General features: G+C 34.7%; 1 protein-coding gene across 1 annotated transcript in view; it reads right to left on the bottom strand.

Moving 5' to 3' along the window:
- The window catches only part of LOC132549273 (cadherin EGF LAG seven-pass G-type receptor 2-like), a 62,239-nt gene that overhangs the window by 18,243 nt on the left and 27,548 nt on the right, over positions 1-16,448 (bottom strand). The window contains exons 6-14 of the mRNA XM_060213190.1: positions 14,179-14,383; positions 4,128-4,240; positions 3,490-3,734; positions 3,106-3,180; positions 2,401-2,576; positions 1,916-2,077; positions 1,526-1,639; positions 1,000-1,162; positions 450-718 (exon numbers count right to left, since the gene is read on the bottom strand). Of these exons, the coding sequence (XP_060069173.1) occupies positions 450-718; positions 1,000-1,162; positions 1,526-1,639; positions 1,916-2,077; positions 2,401-2,576; positions 3,106-3,180; positions 3,490-3,734; positions 4,128-4,240; positions 14,179-14,383 (1,522 nt within the window). The remainder of the gene's footprint in view (positions 1-449; positions 719-999; positions 1,163-1,525; positions 1,640-1,915; positions 2,078-2,400; positions 2,577-3,105; positions 3,181-3,489; positions 3,735-4,127; positions 4,241-14,178; positions 14,384-16,448) is intronic.

Genomic DNA, 16,448 nt, shown 5'->3' with positions numbered 1-16,448 from the left:
TTAACTGCTGGTAAACAGGTTTAGAAATCCATTACAGTACTAGCTATATAACAACTGTTCAAAGGCCACTTTCATATTTTATCTACAAGAACTTTCTTTGTCCTGCTGATTATGAATACTAGATCATTTTTACAATATTGATGAAAAAAAAAGATATCAAAACCTGCTTTTATATTCTAAACTACCTACTGAAGTGAAAAACAATTTCCTGTATCATTAAAAAAGAGTAATTTGAGTACGGAAATATTTAGGTAAAGAGAGGTTTTAGCTACAAAGAGGCAGAAATATTCATTACTTTTCACACTTTTAAGTCAGTGACTCAAATAACAAAGATAAATTAGGAGCACAGAAACTAAATCAGAGAGCAAATGGGACAGATGCTTCACCACACTAACACCTTTACTATAATATTTTTGCAGCAGTTCTTAAAAAAAGCACCAGTTGCCTACCTTGCAGTAGCACTCTCCTGTAGTCTTGTTACAGGCTGGATTGAAGCCGAGATCCCTGGAGCATTTACAGGGGCCACAAATGGGGTGTCCATACCACGAAGCTGGACACGGCTGTTCAGTGACAATTTCACAGTGGTCACCACTGGTCATCAGGCCACAATCACAAGTGTAGTTGATGTTCTCCCCAAAAGATGGGCCTCGACAATTACCCCAGTTCTCACAGGGGTTGTAAGTCTGGCAGATATCATCACAATGAGGGCCAAGGGTCCCTGTGATTTCAAACAATAACAGTATAATGAAAGCTACTCAATCACAAAAATAAATATTTATCTTAGATTCAGTAAACTTCTATGCATATGCATGCTTTTAAATGAAATCGAATGATTTTGTGTGATCTGCTTTCACAGTGATGTTACCTCTTTCACTTTTGAGACAACAGTCTACCAAGTTACAGTTACAGTGCCTAGAGTTGACAACACGCAAATCCCAGTCTGGCATACAATTTTTATCATTTGAAAAGTTAAAATATTACTTTGTGTTCAATACATACCAGGGGGACAGATACAAGAGTAGTCTCCCCATTTATCAACACAGGTGGCACCAGCAGCACAGGGGTTTTCATCACAAAGGTTGGTGACAGTGCAGCCATCTGCAACATTGTGACCTTGGGGACGCATAAGGACGGCACTGGGTGTGTTCCCTACACGCATGTCCTTAAAGAAAAACAGGGGTCTATTATGTTTCAATAATGTAAACATTGAATAAAATATCAGTTGTTGATCAATATACATGTACCACGCAAGTCTCTCATTACCCATAAAGTTAATGGACCAGAACAAGTAATGTCTCATTTTTGTAAGTCTCAGGGGAATTGAAATATAACTTTGAACAATTTTAAAATGTTACATATCCTTCCTGCACATCAAATCAATATTGACATATGATGCTACAAGAAGTTATACAATACAAATATTACACCAAAAATACAAAATCAAAATAAATGCATTACCAGTTTAAGTTCCTACATATCCTCAAACGTACAGTAAATCTACCCATCTTGTATGGCGAAGCCTTACCTCAACACAGCCAACAAAGCCTTTAGATATAGGCCCTGTACCTATCCTCTCAGCTCCCACATATATCTCTCCAATCTTCTGGTTCTTAAGATCTCCAATAACTGTGTCAACTTTCTATAATGAAGCAGAAGAAAGAATACCTTGGTTGTAGTACTATAACATCAAACTACCTGTATTTGAAACTGTAAGGCTATTACAGCCTATTAGAGAGTGTATATTACACTCCCCATCTTCTATGTTTCTACAACCCTGTCTGACAAAGTATTAAAATTTATTTCAGACTTTCAGCCTTTGCCATGGATAAAGTTAAAACAATTATCAAATAGTCAATCTGTAACACCAAAAAAAGAGATTAATCTGTGATGGAAATTGTTTGGTTTTTCTACTGACCTGCCAGTGTCCATAGTCAAGCAGAAAGAGTAGCTGACCACGATCCTGCCACCTAACCTCAAAGTAATGCCATTGGCCATCATTGACCTTGACAGAACTGAAGGGGAAGTTCTGGGTCATATCATCGTTTTTGTAGTTGTAATGTACGTAGCCATCGACCAACTGAAATAAAAAAGCAATGTTTCAAAGTTTCATCATGTCTGGTAGATCATTAAGATTCCCAAAATTAGAAACGTGTAACTTTACAATTACCTTTTTACTAGCTGGTGATTGTGAAATTGAGAATATTTCTGAAACAGAAGTCTACAGAGCCTCTTTTGACTAAATACTTGGACAAAATGGAACTGCCAGAAACTGTTGGCAAGCCTGTTGTCACTCTAAAAGACATATCTTAAAGCTGATCACAGATAACTATCCATTATAACCTCTTAAACAAGAGCGCCCTATTGTTGCTAACGGTAACAAATGATAGTCCAGATAATGACCTGCATAAGTATGGAGTGACCGTTGACAAGAGTGATATACATAAGAGCTCCTGACTCGGCACGTGTCCTAAAGGACAGACCGTTGTACCATGTTGTAAAGATCTCCACACTGCTTAAAGAGTTGTTACTGAATTTCAGAAAGCCATTTCCGTCCAATCGCTTTGGTGTGTCAATCCCTGAAAAAGTAATACAAATGTAACTAAAAATTCTCTATATTATAGTTCGTAAATGTACAGAATGGAAAATAAAACAAAAAATCCTGGAGAGATCTTGGCACCCACAACTTTTTGATCTTCATTTGTTCTTGCACAACAAGGGACCAATAACATGTGTTTATTTTATAAAAGATCAATGAAGTACTTCTCCAGAAATAACGATAAATCTTTTTGTCAAAATCAAAGATGGCTGCCCGTTGGCCATGTTGTTTTTCTGATCAGCAACGTCTAGGAACAAAGGGGAATCTACATATGAAATTTGAAAAAAATCCATCCAGTTTAATGAAACAGTGATAAGAAAAACTGTTTAAGGACTGACAACAGATGAAAAATCACAGATACAGGCCGATTTAATTGAGTAAAATTGAAAAGAAATGCAATAATTCATTAACTTAACATCATAATATTTCAGAATTAGATTTAACAGGTTCTGTATAATTGTCAAGTCAACTGGATAGAAAAAAGAAATCAATATTTTACATCTAGTTACCTTGACTACAGTCTTTATTTCCAGCTTTGCTTGGACACTCACATCTGTAGACACCCCAGCCATTGACACAAGTACCTAAAGAAACAATCGTAAATAATACAGATATATTCAAGGAAATTTTAGAGGTCACAGAGAAATTATCCGGGTGAAAGGTCAAATGTCAAGAATAGCAGCATTATTTAATGTCTGACTGAACTCCTAACAATTTTTCAAGACAGTTGATAGAAATTTTAAAATGCTTGCTGCGGCCTTGAGTAAGGTCAGCAGATAATCAAAGAAATAAGCAAACCATGACATCAACAATCCCAAGTAAACTTTCATATCATATCAACGACCCATAAAGATCATACAATATATAAGCAGCCTGATCAATTGTTGACTGACCTCCCATCTGACAGGGAGCTCCGGCACAGAAGTTCTTTTTCTCCGAACATCCCATCTGTGTACCAATATTTGATACAGATTTGTTCAGGTCCAGCAGCTCCTTGTCTATGTAAATATCTTTCATACAGCCTTCAAAGTCCTTGTTCTGGATCTGGAAGGTGGAGGGAAGCCGAGGAAGCCCTCCGATCTGGAATGGTCCAGTGAGGTCCAACAAACGATAACAGATGTTGGTGTTGATAGCACACCTGGAAAACAGACAGAAGTGTTCTGATCCATGCAATACATAAATCTGGAATCTGTTTAAAATGTCCATTTGTAATTAATAATACCTAAGGCAGAAATGCCATAATGAAGATTATGTCATGAAACCCAAATGTCTTTCTACTGGTTTTAATTATATATTTCATGGAAAATAATACAAATGATTGTATGTGATCACAATATATTTCTTAAAATTGTTGTCTTATCCATGTGTCACTAAGTCTCATCTCTAAGGAAATTCTGCATCGTTTGAATAGCTGATTTACCAGAACTATTTTAAGTAACATACTTGTATAGTTAGTTTGAGCTGAAGTAAGCTTGGATAAGACAGGCTAGGATTAACATTATCTGAATGTATATTTGTAGAGTATACTTACATTTCTGGGAGAAAATGTGTTGTCCGGGAGGCACAAGAGTTGTTGGTGATCTGATCTCCATACATAACAAAGATCTGTGTGTCACAATCTTCTCCCACAGTCAAGGTCACCGTCTGTAAATAAAAATAACACAATGTAGATAGCACAAAGCCATGGTCAAAATCTGTCAACAGTACTCTCAGTAAGAAACATTAATCACAAACTATGTCAGAGTGTTTCAAGACCATCTTACATAAATCATAACACAAGGTCAAGGTCGTGGCCTCTAAAAATCAAATCCTAACATAGTCAAGACAATCCTATGTTAACACAGCGCAAGGTCAGGGTCACTGTCTACAAACATCAAATCCTAACCAAGATGGAAAAAAAAATCCTTCATAACTTAGCACAAGGTCAAAATTACATCCTAATGGGAAGTGAAGAAAAGCCCAGATAAATCAGAATAAATCAGATCAAGGAAAGAGTTAATATAGAATTTTAGGAATATTACATTTTTGAGATGGAGAAATTTCTAACATAACATTTGGTCAGATTTCAAAAGAGGGAAAGGATTTGAAAATGTTTAGTAAAATACACTTAAGTAGTTCTGCTCTGATTTTTTCCCTATTCCATATGCTATTTAGGGGAAATTACTACTAATACACTACTTAAAGAATACTTCTCTTTACCAGTAGTAAAAGTTATCTATATCAGTTTCTGCAAGGCCACTATTTGTAAACATACAGATCAAGGTCACTGGTCTACATAAAAACATCAAATCATAATAAAGTCAAGATGATACTTCATAATTCACAGTACAAGGTCAAATATCTGTAACAAAGTACAAGGTCAAATATATGTAACATAGAACAAGGTCAAGTATCTGTAACAAAGTACAAGGTCAAATATCTGTAACATAGTACAAGGTCAAATATCTGTAACAAAGTACAAGGTCAAATATCTGTAACATAGTACAAGGTCAAATATCTGTAACATAGTACAAGGTCAAATATCTGTAACAAAGTACAAGGTCAAATATCTGTAACATAGTACAAGGTCAAATATCTGTAACATAGTACAAGGTGAAATATATGTAACATAGTACAAGGTGAAATATCTGTAACAAAGTACAAGGTCAAATATCTGTAACAAAGTACAAGGTCAAATATCTGTAACATAGTACAAGGTCAAATATCTGTAACAAAGTACAAGGTCAAATATCTGTAACAAAGTACAAGGTCAAGTATCTGTAACATAGTACAAGGTGAAATATATATAACATAGTACAAGGTCAAGTATCTGTAACAAAGTACAAGGTCAAATATCTGTAACAAAGTACAAGGTCAAGTATCTGTAACAAAGTACAAGGTCAAGTATCTGTAACAAAGTACAAGGTCAAATATCTGTAACAAAGTACAAGGTCAAGTATCTGTAACAAAGTACAAGGTCAAGTATCTGTAACAAAGTACAAGGTCAAGTATCTGTAACAAAGTACAAGGTCAAGTATCTGTAACAAAGTAGAAGGTCAAATATCTGTAACAAAGTACAAGGTCAAGTATCTGTAACAAAGTACAAGGTCAAGTATCTGTAACAAAGTACAAGGTCAAATATCTGTAACAAAGTACAAGGTCAAATATCTGTACCACGGTCCAAAATCAAATATCTGCAACACAGTACAAGATGAAATATCTGTATCACAGTACAAGGTCAAATATCTGTAACTTAGAACAAGGTCAAATATCCATAACATAGTACGAGGTCAAATATCTGTTTCATAGTTTAAGGTCAAATACCTAACAGTACATGTCAAATATCTAAGTAATACTGTTGGTAGGAAGCACATTAATATAACACTTATACATACATAATTAATAACAAGCTTTTTAACAGAATTCATCTTTCATCTATTTGCATTGACAAAGCCTAGACTTTGTATATACCTATTTGTCCAATAACAGCAGCACTATTCCAGAATATTATATTACAATTTATAGGGTACCAGAGGTTAACCTTCAGGGATGTTAGATTTCAGCCATGATAAAATACTTGTGTGATACTTATGAATGAATGAACCATTATCTGTGTTACAATCAGGAGTCTGACTTGTAATGACATCATGATTGTCCTGTTGTGTATGGAGGTCGGCCCTATTTGTAAGCGAAACAATGTCTACATCCCCCTACAAAACATCTGTTTTGTTCCTGTTCACTGTGTTGAGAAGTGTGATTTATACACTAAGATATTATCTGTGTTGTAATGGGGGTCTGTAGCTCATGATCTACTCTGCCTTCTTCTCATAAAACCCTATCACCATGCACAGCATTTCCTACACATACATATCCATGCTGTCATTGTAAACGAGGCTACTTGGTTCACTGATGAAGATTAAACTTCAATCTTGGGGTTAAAAGGTATCTTGTACTCAACGGTACAATTGCAGGGGTAGCAGAAAACGAACAATAGTTTCAGCTGATATTACAATGAGCGTTTGTAGTCTTATCAACACTATTTCCTGTTTGTTTTCTTTCTCAAATGTGGAAGATTGGGAACAAATGTTGGCGTCTAATCTATGTTATACTGCTATATACTAAGTGCATGTTTGATCCCCAGCATCAATCATCCTTATACACTATCATATTTATGAAGGCAGCCAATACATATGACTCGAAATAGAGAGGCTTTATTACACAGAAATGATATGTGCTTATTTTTACTTAATTTACCACAGAAATGACTTTTTTCCTCTTAAATACGATACATCATGTATGGCTGATTTCCATCAGAAATTATTCCAATATTGAAACATTGATTCAGAAAACACTACAACATCTGCATTTATATACTACAATGACAAATTACATCAGTCATGTGATCAGTAATCCACATCGGTCATGTGATCAGTAATCCCCAAGGTTTCCGCGATCCTTGCTGCCATGTAGTGGCACTATCTCAAATTTCCTATATTGATCAGCATCATTCGAGAGGACGCCATCATTCATGACTGTTATTTATGGAGACAAGAGCAGAAACGACCAAGACCAATACTGTGATGCTGATAGATTTCCAAAGGATTATAGCCAGCATTAGTCGTAACATGCACAGCAACAGCTGATTGGACTGTAATGAACAGAGTAACCAAAGCAGCATTCACAGACATTGACAAATGACTGTCACATATTTCATTTATTTTTCTGCATGAAATTGTTGACTCCAAGATATTGTCAATGTAAACGATATGAAACTATGAGTCTTTAAATGTTTGAATACCTCCATTAACTGTTATTACCTAACAAAGAGTTCTATGTACAATATCATGTTTAGCCATCATACGTGACAGGTGAGTGCGAGACACACTTAAAAGGCCAGGAAATCAGGCTGGTTATAGATGGCCATTACACATGCTACCCTATAGCCTCTTTATGGACCGTCAGAGGTGGGGCCAACGGTTCTCTGAGCATTGTGGTTGTAGTGAGTTTAATGAGGATAATATTCTGCACGTAACAGGGTTTTAGTACATAAAGGATACTATATCAGTTCACATAAAAATCACATCTGTTGTTTTATTTACTCATTACAACACTTAATACACCTGAAAGAATAGTGAATTATACCATTAACTTTGAAGTGATATAGGTGTGAGAGAAAATTTGCAACAGATTAAATTTTTAAATCAGCTAAAGGCAATGAAGCAGTGAAATAAAGAGTAAAATATGTTAACGACAAAAATACTAAAAGAATTGAGAAAAGTACAAATATACACCTTCCACATTTACCCAAGGGAGATTAAGCAGCTGGATCATAAAAGTCAAGTCAGCTAAATGTTTTGAAAGATATTTATGCTTGCGATGACTCATACATTTAAGAATTTAAACAAAGTTTTAAATAAGATCTCCCAACTTTGACCATGATAACGTACAATATTTCGAATTAATTTCATAAATTTGAATTGCTGTTGCCAATCCTAATGAATTAACAAATATATCACTAGAATGTTGTATAAATGTCAGTTCTGACAAACGTTCAAGTGACCATGATTATCACTGTTCAAACATCAATAAATCATCAAGTGTATCATTAGAAATCATTGATTTTTATCCAAGACAAGGAGGAACGTGATTGTCTCACAAATACTCATCAGACAACCTGTAAATGAGGTATACCCGCAGATCTCTTGAATGGGATAGTGATCCCATAATGACTACCTGCATACCATACGGACATATATCTAGACCAAACAGCAAAGATATCGGGACGATTCTCCAATAATTCCCCAGCTAATTAACAGAAATCAAGGACACATCAAAGAGAAGGACGCTGATGTTATTACATAAACACTGGTGTAAAATCCGTGACCCATAAGCTCTTGTAATTTCCACCACTGTCAATGTGGCTTTAATATCAACTTGTACAAACAAACCATTCACTGAAGTATCCATAAAAATCATTACGTAGATAAATACACTTCTACAAACTCTGTATCTATGATCAAAATGGCTAGGGAGAACTGGCAGAGACCACTACGTACTTGTGTAATATACCATCATTTTGGTATCTTAAGTCTTCAAACTTGCATCATCAAAAATAGATGAGACAATGCAAGCTGTATCATGATGATAACAAGCCTGTCTACACCTGTTTCAAGTGCTATTCCCCAGAGAAGACACATGCACATGCAGGTACCATGGAAAAGGCTTCCCATCAGTAGCAGCATGGATGTATTTTTACTTTATATCTAAGACAACAGCTTCTCCTAATGAAAAACAATCATATCACATCTCACACACAAGTTGACAAATTGATTTGGTTTCTTTAACCCAGAAACATCACTGCAGCACTACAGTTTAGAAAAGATTTCTTCATTAGCTTGATACGAGACTATAATTGTCTTTAGGGGTGAAATCCTTCCTTGCCCTGCAGAAACAGATGCCAGTATGAGAGATAGCCTCCATCATTATCAATGTCATCAAGATGGCATGACTCGGAGACAGGCAAACTACATCATTACCATGTAAATTACTATAATGGTGAGGTATTGTGAATTATTACAAAACATATCTTATAATTAACATTGAGACATCTATGATATTGCCATCAGTGGGGTAGATATGGGGTCGACCTAGCTGTCACACACCTGATTTAGCCCCAGGTACCGGCCTTCAGACAATCTACATACACAATCCAACATCAAAGGCATCAATTCAATTATATCTTTTTTTTCAAACACAATAAAATAATTCTGGAGATGCTTGGATATGATAGTATTTTATTAATTTATTTATTCTTGAGCAATTTATTGCATAATTTAATGTCTAAAATCAATAATTCCCCTACAGGTTTTACTCCGAGTTAAGATTTTATAGTGACAACACAATCCAGGGTAGCTAGGCTTCTACCATAAATCTTGTATGTTCATAGACATTATTGCTCTGTTTAAACAAAATGCACAGTTTATTTTATGGGTGCTTTGGTCATCATAAACATCATATTCCACCAGCAATTTATTCTCCCAGAAAATCAATTACATTAATTTCACTAGTAACAGATGGCAAAATATTTTTTTTGTCAAATCATTATTTGACTTTTTTTCTTCCATTAATTATGCAACACAAGTTGCAGTTGAAAGTGTTCTTTTTCTGTTTTGAATTTCACATACAAGTGATCCGCATGACTAAAGCCTATTTATTCATCAGACTATGACTTCTATTTTATGAATTAATGGTACAGCAATCACCTTAATTACTTTTAGAAGTCCAAACAAGTCTTTCACATTTCACTTTTACCAAAAAACTGTCTATCTATTGCAATCAAGTTTGTTAGAGACATGAATTTTCAATTTCCAGAGTGAAAATATGAATTGATAAAATCAGATTTGTGTTGTTTGAGAAACTGGTATTTCCACAGGACTAGAAAAAAAAAGCACATTGGGGAAATCAATTAAAATCAAAGAAATACATATGACTGATAGATATTACTATCTGGGATTCCAGTATTAGACCAATCATGGTTCCTCTAGGGCTACAAGGACTTGAAACACTTCATCATCATGGAAGCCAATGACATGCATATAACTTCTATCCAAGGTTATTGTTTCAGCTTCATCATCATTCAAGCTTTTTTCTAACAGATATTTTGACTTGCTAAACCCTTAAATGAATCAGAAGAAATGACATTCTGGATATTAGCAATTCTATTTTTTCTTTCTTCTTCTTTCAATCGTATAAATAAAATCCAATTCTTGTTATAGGATTTTTAACCTGTTCCTGTGCCTTACATGTCATAAGAACAGATAGATACTTAATGGTGTTCCACTCATCACCATTTCATCACCATGACAGACATTCTGATATTGATTTCTGGAGGAAACCTTACTTGTAGGTATATGTATCTGATGTAAGTTGAAACCACAAATAAACACAAGCTGCAATTATAAATATAAAAATATACCTTGCCAAATGTCAAGAACACATTTGAAACGAAATAATAAAGTGTTTTGCTGTGCAACAATTCATTTTGTTAGTATACCCAGGAATCTGTGCAATCTAAGACTTAGGATAGAGACGGACTGCCCAAATGGTTATGTAATTATTGAAGAGACACAACAGCCCTTACTCTAACGGGTGTGCTATATAATCTGGAGCCACAGAATCCCTAACATGATCAGACAGCGAATTCAGAGACCTCCAGTCTCTTTGCCTGATCTTTACACTGGTGACACAATTCCTGTGAGATCGAACATCAGCATATCGGAGATGTAGGGGGGTTGTAATTAGAACACAAACTGCAGACAAATGGCGTTAACATTCATTTCTCTGTAGATTGACTAGGCCAGATATTCGTTCTGGTGTGTTGTGGTCGAACATTCACACATCAATCTTGGGACTAATAGAGAGGCTTCGTGTTCCATGTCTCCTTGGGTAAAACTCTGCATGTCAATGTCTGTTTGCTTGTCAATACCCACACTGGTGTACTGCTAAAAAGCCTTTGTACCAAATAGAATAGTTTATAGTTCTTATTTAGATTCTGCCCTTGTTTGCATGAAAATCTCATATATTTAAATTTCATTGAAATGAAAATTGCAAGGCAAAGCTGAATCTAGCATCCATAATGACTCTAAGATTGCGGAAGTTGGACACAGAATGAAACAGCACATAACTTACAAAAATCAATTTCCTATTGTTCCAATACACATTTTAGATTTCCCATACTTAATTATGGAGATCGACATCTTTTGCATTAACAAAAGATAACATATCTCTCATCTCAGAATTTCAATTTATACTATCAGAGAAAGTACTTAACAACACACTACATCAATGGTTGCAAGAGTTCCAAACAAGACCATCTACGAAGTGATGTACTGCTACAGACCTATAGGTTCCAGACCTCGACAATGGGCAATGAGGGAAAATAATTAGAGACAAAGGTTCCCGGTGTCTGGTGGATATAAAACACAGAATTAAAGAGGACACGTCAGGAGATGTAGCCATCAATTAATTCCTGTCTAATAACACGCTGCACCGTGAAGAGATTGGAGTCTTTATTAGGCTCACAAATCTAATGATAACACACAGATCTTCATTAATTTTACTTCCGAAAGAATTTTTTATCAACCAATGCAGACAATGCTTCACCTGACCTTTACATGACCTTGCTATCAAAACCTTAATAGAGAGGATGGCTGAAGATCATTATTAAAACCTAATCCTTTATCATTTTTCAATAGGAAAAGGATTCTACCTCAGCAGGAAATCCCTACAATGGTGAATAAAAAATAATCTTGACTTGCTAATGTTTTGATAAAATGAAAATGATCAATCTTATACACACAATAGTACTTAATGTATGTAATAAGTATACTGTCCCTCACTTTTGTATAATTTTCTATTGTTATTTTTCAATAGCAATTTCATTCACATTATGAAATTCTTTAAAACAATCTTTCAAACAATAGCCATGTTATGTAAATCAACCTGACCCTGTATGTTTTACAGAGAGTGACAGATATATGACACACAAAAATAAACAGTGCAGTGTGTGTTTAGACTGATGTAAGTATTCAATGTGAGATAAAAAAAAATATGAACCAGTTATTAATAACAAAATCTGACCTCTGTGACCTTAACCTTTGACATAGTGACCTGGACTGTTATTCATGTTCCCATATACCTTTCATTCTGACCATTGTTTTCATGTTTCTTTAAAATCTGTAATATGTTGGTTGCATAGCAATGCAAGTCAAATTTTAATTTGGGAACTGTGACCTTGACTTCAACGTAAGACTCAAATTTCTCAGAGATATCTGAAAATCTACAGAAAAAAACTCCATCAAAATTAATCTAAAATTAAAACCTGATATAGCAGCGACAATCCATTGCTCAGATAGACAGACACCACCTTACCATAATATGACTTAACGAAGACAAGTGAGGATGCCTAATTTTACCAAGTTGTACTTTACCTTACTACGTTTGTATTGGGTGCACTACAAGAAAGCGTCCTATTGCAAAATAATGATTATTGGGAAAAAACCCTGTTACAAAATAGCATTGTAATCACAGTTTATTCCCTTATAATAAATATCAATGTAATTTACACATGTGGGGCACAGCAAATAGCATACATTGCAGTTATCAACTAATATGTCATAATTGAATAACAATGCACATGTCATGTTTTATTGCAGCGTTCATGAACAGTTGTGAGCCTGTAATATACAGGAAGGCATACATCTAATAACTGTGACAGATGTTTGCACAGATCAGGCTCCTTCAAATGTTTGTATTTCTTCCTCGTTGCAACAATTGTGCAATCATTAGGGTATAAAGTTTCTCAGTATTCTTGAGTTTAATGGCCATCTGTCTCACACCATGGTGCACTACAGCAGTTATCTATCAGCCAGCTCTCCAATAGCTTACAGTCCAGGAAGAGTGTCAAATATCCCAAGTTACACAGGAAGGAGAATTATGCATAAACCTTGCAGCATGTAAAACAAGGAGCCAAACCATCAATATTTGATAAAGATGTCGTGTTTTTATTCCACTATGGCTTAATGTTGTCTAGCTTTTGATGTAATCCAAAAGATAGAGAGAATGACCTTGGACTAAAGTTAATAACATTTAATAGGACTACTGGGAGTACATAAATAAAGACCTCTGACCTTGATTGCATACAACTTGTATCAAATATTTAGTTACAACATACACACAAGTAATCTGATTTACTCAACACTTCAGCCAAAGCTGATCATCACCATGGCAATGAGTACACCACATATTTATCCTCCGTCTGCCGCTAGCCTCTCGAAAATGTCTAAAAGCTGGTCTCATATCAGGCATATTTCAAAAATGTAATGCAGCTTTCTGCCAAGTACTTAAGACATTGAATTATTGAATCGCAGATAACTCTGCATCGCCTGTGATATGTATTTAAACATCTATATATTGATAGGTCTGAATATCCAAACTGCAGTTACAAACACCGAGATGAAAGCTATGTCTCTTATCTGATTTCTATTATAAGTATATCTAATCCACAGTACTTCAACGTTCTCTACCTGAAGACAAACTTATACAACTGAATCATCACTGTATTTACGAAATTCTCAGATACAAGAGCTTGATCTATTTGTGGAAAGTGATATCAAATGTCCTTTTAAATAAATAACACATAAAGTTAAATAAAATTGACCTTCACTGTATATTTGAATTGTCAGCCAGGAACAACCTTTCCAGACAGTTCCTTTGTATACTAGAATGCACACTTACATTCCCCTGAACATCATCCTCTGATAACCCTGATCCCTGGACCAGCTTGTGTAATGAGCACTCAATCCTCAGCCATGAACAGTTATCTCCCCTCTTTACCCTCTTCTTTGCACTGTGAATATCTTTCACTATAACAGCTTTTCCTGACATCTCTCCCCTTGTTACTACTCCTCCTTCATGTGATTTTGAATTTATATTGTAACCTTTCCCAGAACATCCCTTCTGAGGCAAATTTACTTAATCCATTGACCACATCTTGCATTAGTTATCTGCCCCTAACAAATTCTTTGGGTATATGTGACACCTACCTTGTTAACATAGCGAATTTCAACATGCTGCCACTCTCCGTTGCCGAGACCCCCTAGTACATTGGAGGAGATAGTGGTGATGTTTGACCCCAGGGAGAAGGAAAATTGTACTTGACCATTGATCAATTCCAGGGCAATGAAATCATGCTTCTCATTGAATCGACCATTATAAAGCAAAAGTCCATTCTGTTGTTGGGTTGCAAATCTGAAAAACATAAGTTTGTCACATAAAATTTGTAATTTCTTGTATATAAAATTTCCATCTATTGCTATCACATACATCTTTCCAAGAAATTAACGAACACCAAGTACCACTCAAAATAAACAAGATCTATTGTTTATGGGGTTTTTAAAAAAGTTTTTTTCTGTCCAGAATTGTTATCCTTTCCTAGAAGTAAAGTTCTAACACTTTGATTGCTTTCATACTTAACGTCAGTTACAGCTACAACATTTATAATCATTGGTAAAATACTGAATATTTATCTCATTTACTTGTGTTACATAACAGCTATAAGTACAGTTGATTCATTTTTATAAAAGTTTATTTCATTTCTCATTCTGGACTATTTTTTCACCTTTGTGTGTGGAACATGTGCCTTTAAAAGTACACAGCTGATGTATATCAGTTTTCAGACAACAGATTATAGACAATATATTTGTTATATTTAATCCTTAAATGTACTTGACACTTCACCTGATTTCATTAAAAGCATTCACATTAATCTAAAGAAATTGTGAACAACATAACAAAAAACAGATCATGTGTCTTCTTTTGCCTTAAGGTAAGTAAACAGGTTCTTTTGTAGATCTTGAAATCTAAAATCTTACTAAAATGATTCTAATGGACTTGGCCTTTTCATTAAATCTGTATCAAATTAGCCTAAATTCAAAATAATGATTTAGGGGTTACTAATTAAATTCAATCCTATACATAATTTAAGGATTATTTCTAATTCTAGAACTGGTGTGAAATCAAGATCAAAAGATCATGGTCGGTCCTTTGTAACACCTGTACCAGAGGCACGCCACTTCAATCACCAAAGTGTGGCAAAGCCATTTACCTGGTCAGGTAGGTCTTTGTGTCCAAAGCACCATTCAGAAGAAACAGCAGATGATGGTAACATAAAGAGTCATACACCACATGTCTTTGTCCCTTTATTTGGCACACAGTTCTAATTGATAATTAACTAGAGAATGCTGTGTCTGTCACTACACATCAGTTCAAATTTACAAGATTATCATCCATTATCAATCTCTGTTGTATTCTTCCTTTCTAGGTGGGATTGAGTTAATTATATTTTGTCTGTTTAAACCTGTTAAAACTGATTAAGAACAGGAAAAAGTACCTTTAATTTCATGCCTTATTGGCGCCTTTGACCTCCAATTATGAATTCCAACACCAGTTACCTGTTAGGCGAGACTTTTGACCTTTGACAGTGAACATAAGGCTACACCTATACCTGGTGTCACTTACAGGTATGTATAACCTTATCATAACAAATCTGTAAGATTTTCATTCCAATTTCCTATATGTATATCATTTTTATTACAAAGAATTATTTTCCTGACAGAAACATTTATCATACATTGACTTCTTTTAAATTTCAATAACAAATACCTGATAGACAATGGACATTGTATACTCCAACATATCTTTTATCAATCACTGGCTATGAAAACCCAATGTAACATTTTTTGTAATATGACCAAAATAAAATCACCGAAACACTTGTTTATTCTTGTTTGGATTATCTTCCCCAGAAATCCTTAAGTTCTGAATCCTTTCATTCAGGTATATTTCACGAAAATACATCAAAAGTTTAGCCATTTCTTATCTATTTAAGTATCCTACTCATTAAGAAATATACGTCAGAGATCTTTTTCAATAAGTTTCATAATTTTCTATAAAAACTAATATACAGGTAATGCAGACGAAGTTCTGATAAGAGCAGTTAAAATCTATTGGTTAATTTATGATAAAGTCATGTACATCCCAACAAATACCAACTAAGTATATTTTTGTCTTGACAAAATACTACAAATTTTTAAAATGCCTTGATATCTGTATTGACATTCCTGTTATATAATGATTTCATTCTGAACAAATGAGTGATATTTTTGACATTATCTAAGAATTAACTCTTCAAAACAGCAGTGAAAAGAAATAGGACCTGGTACATTTTATCAGACACATTCCATCCCCCTCCCCCTTAAACAATAAACGACCTTGACACCTTCTAGGCCTACTCAAACACACATTCAAATTCTAG

The sequence above is a fragment of the Ylistrum balloti genome, unplaced genomic scaffold (assembly GCF_031769215.1).
Source record: "Ylistrum balloti isolate Yb309-2 unplaced genomic scaffold, AGI_CSIRO_Ybal_v1 Utg370052, whole genome shotgun sequence".
NCBI classification, from domain to species: Eukaryota; Metazoa; Mollusca; class Bivalvia; order Pectinida; family Pectinidae; genus Ylistrum; species Ylistrum balloti.
Note: the sequence above shows the minus strand (reverse complement) of the source record. Positions and strands in the feature narration are given on the sequence as shown.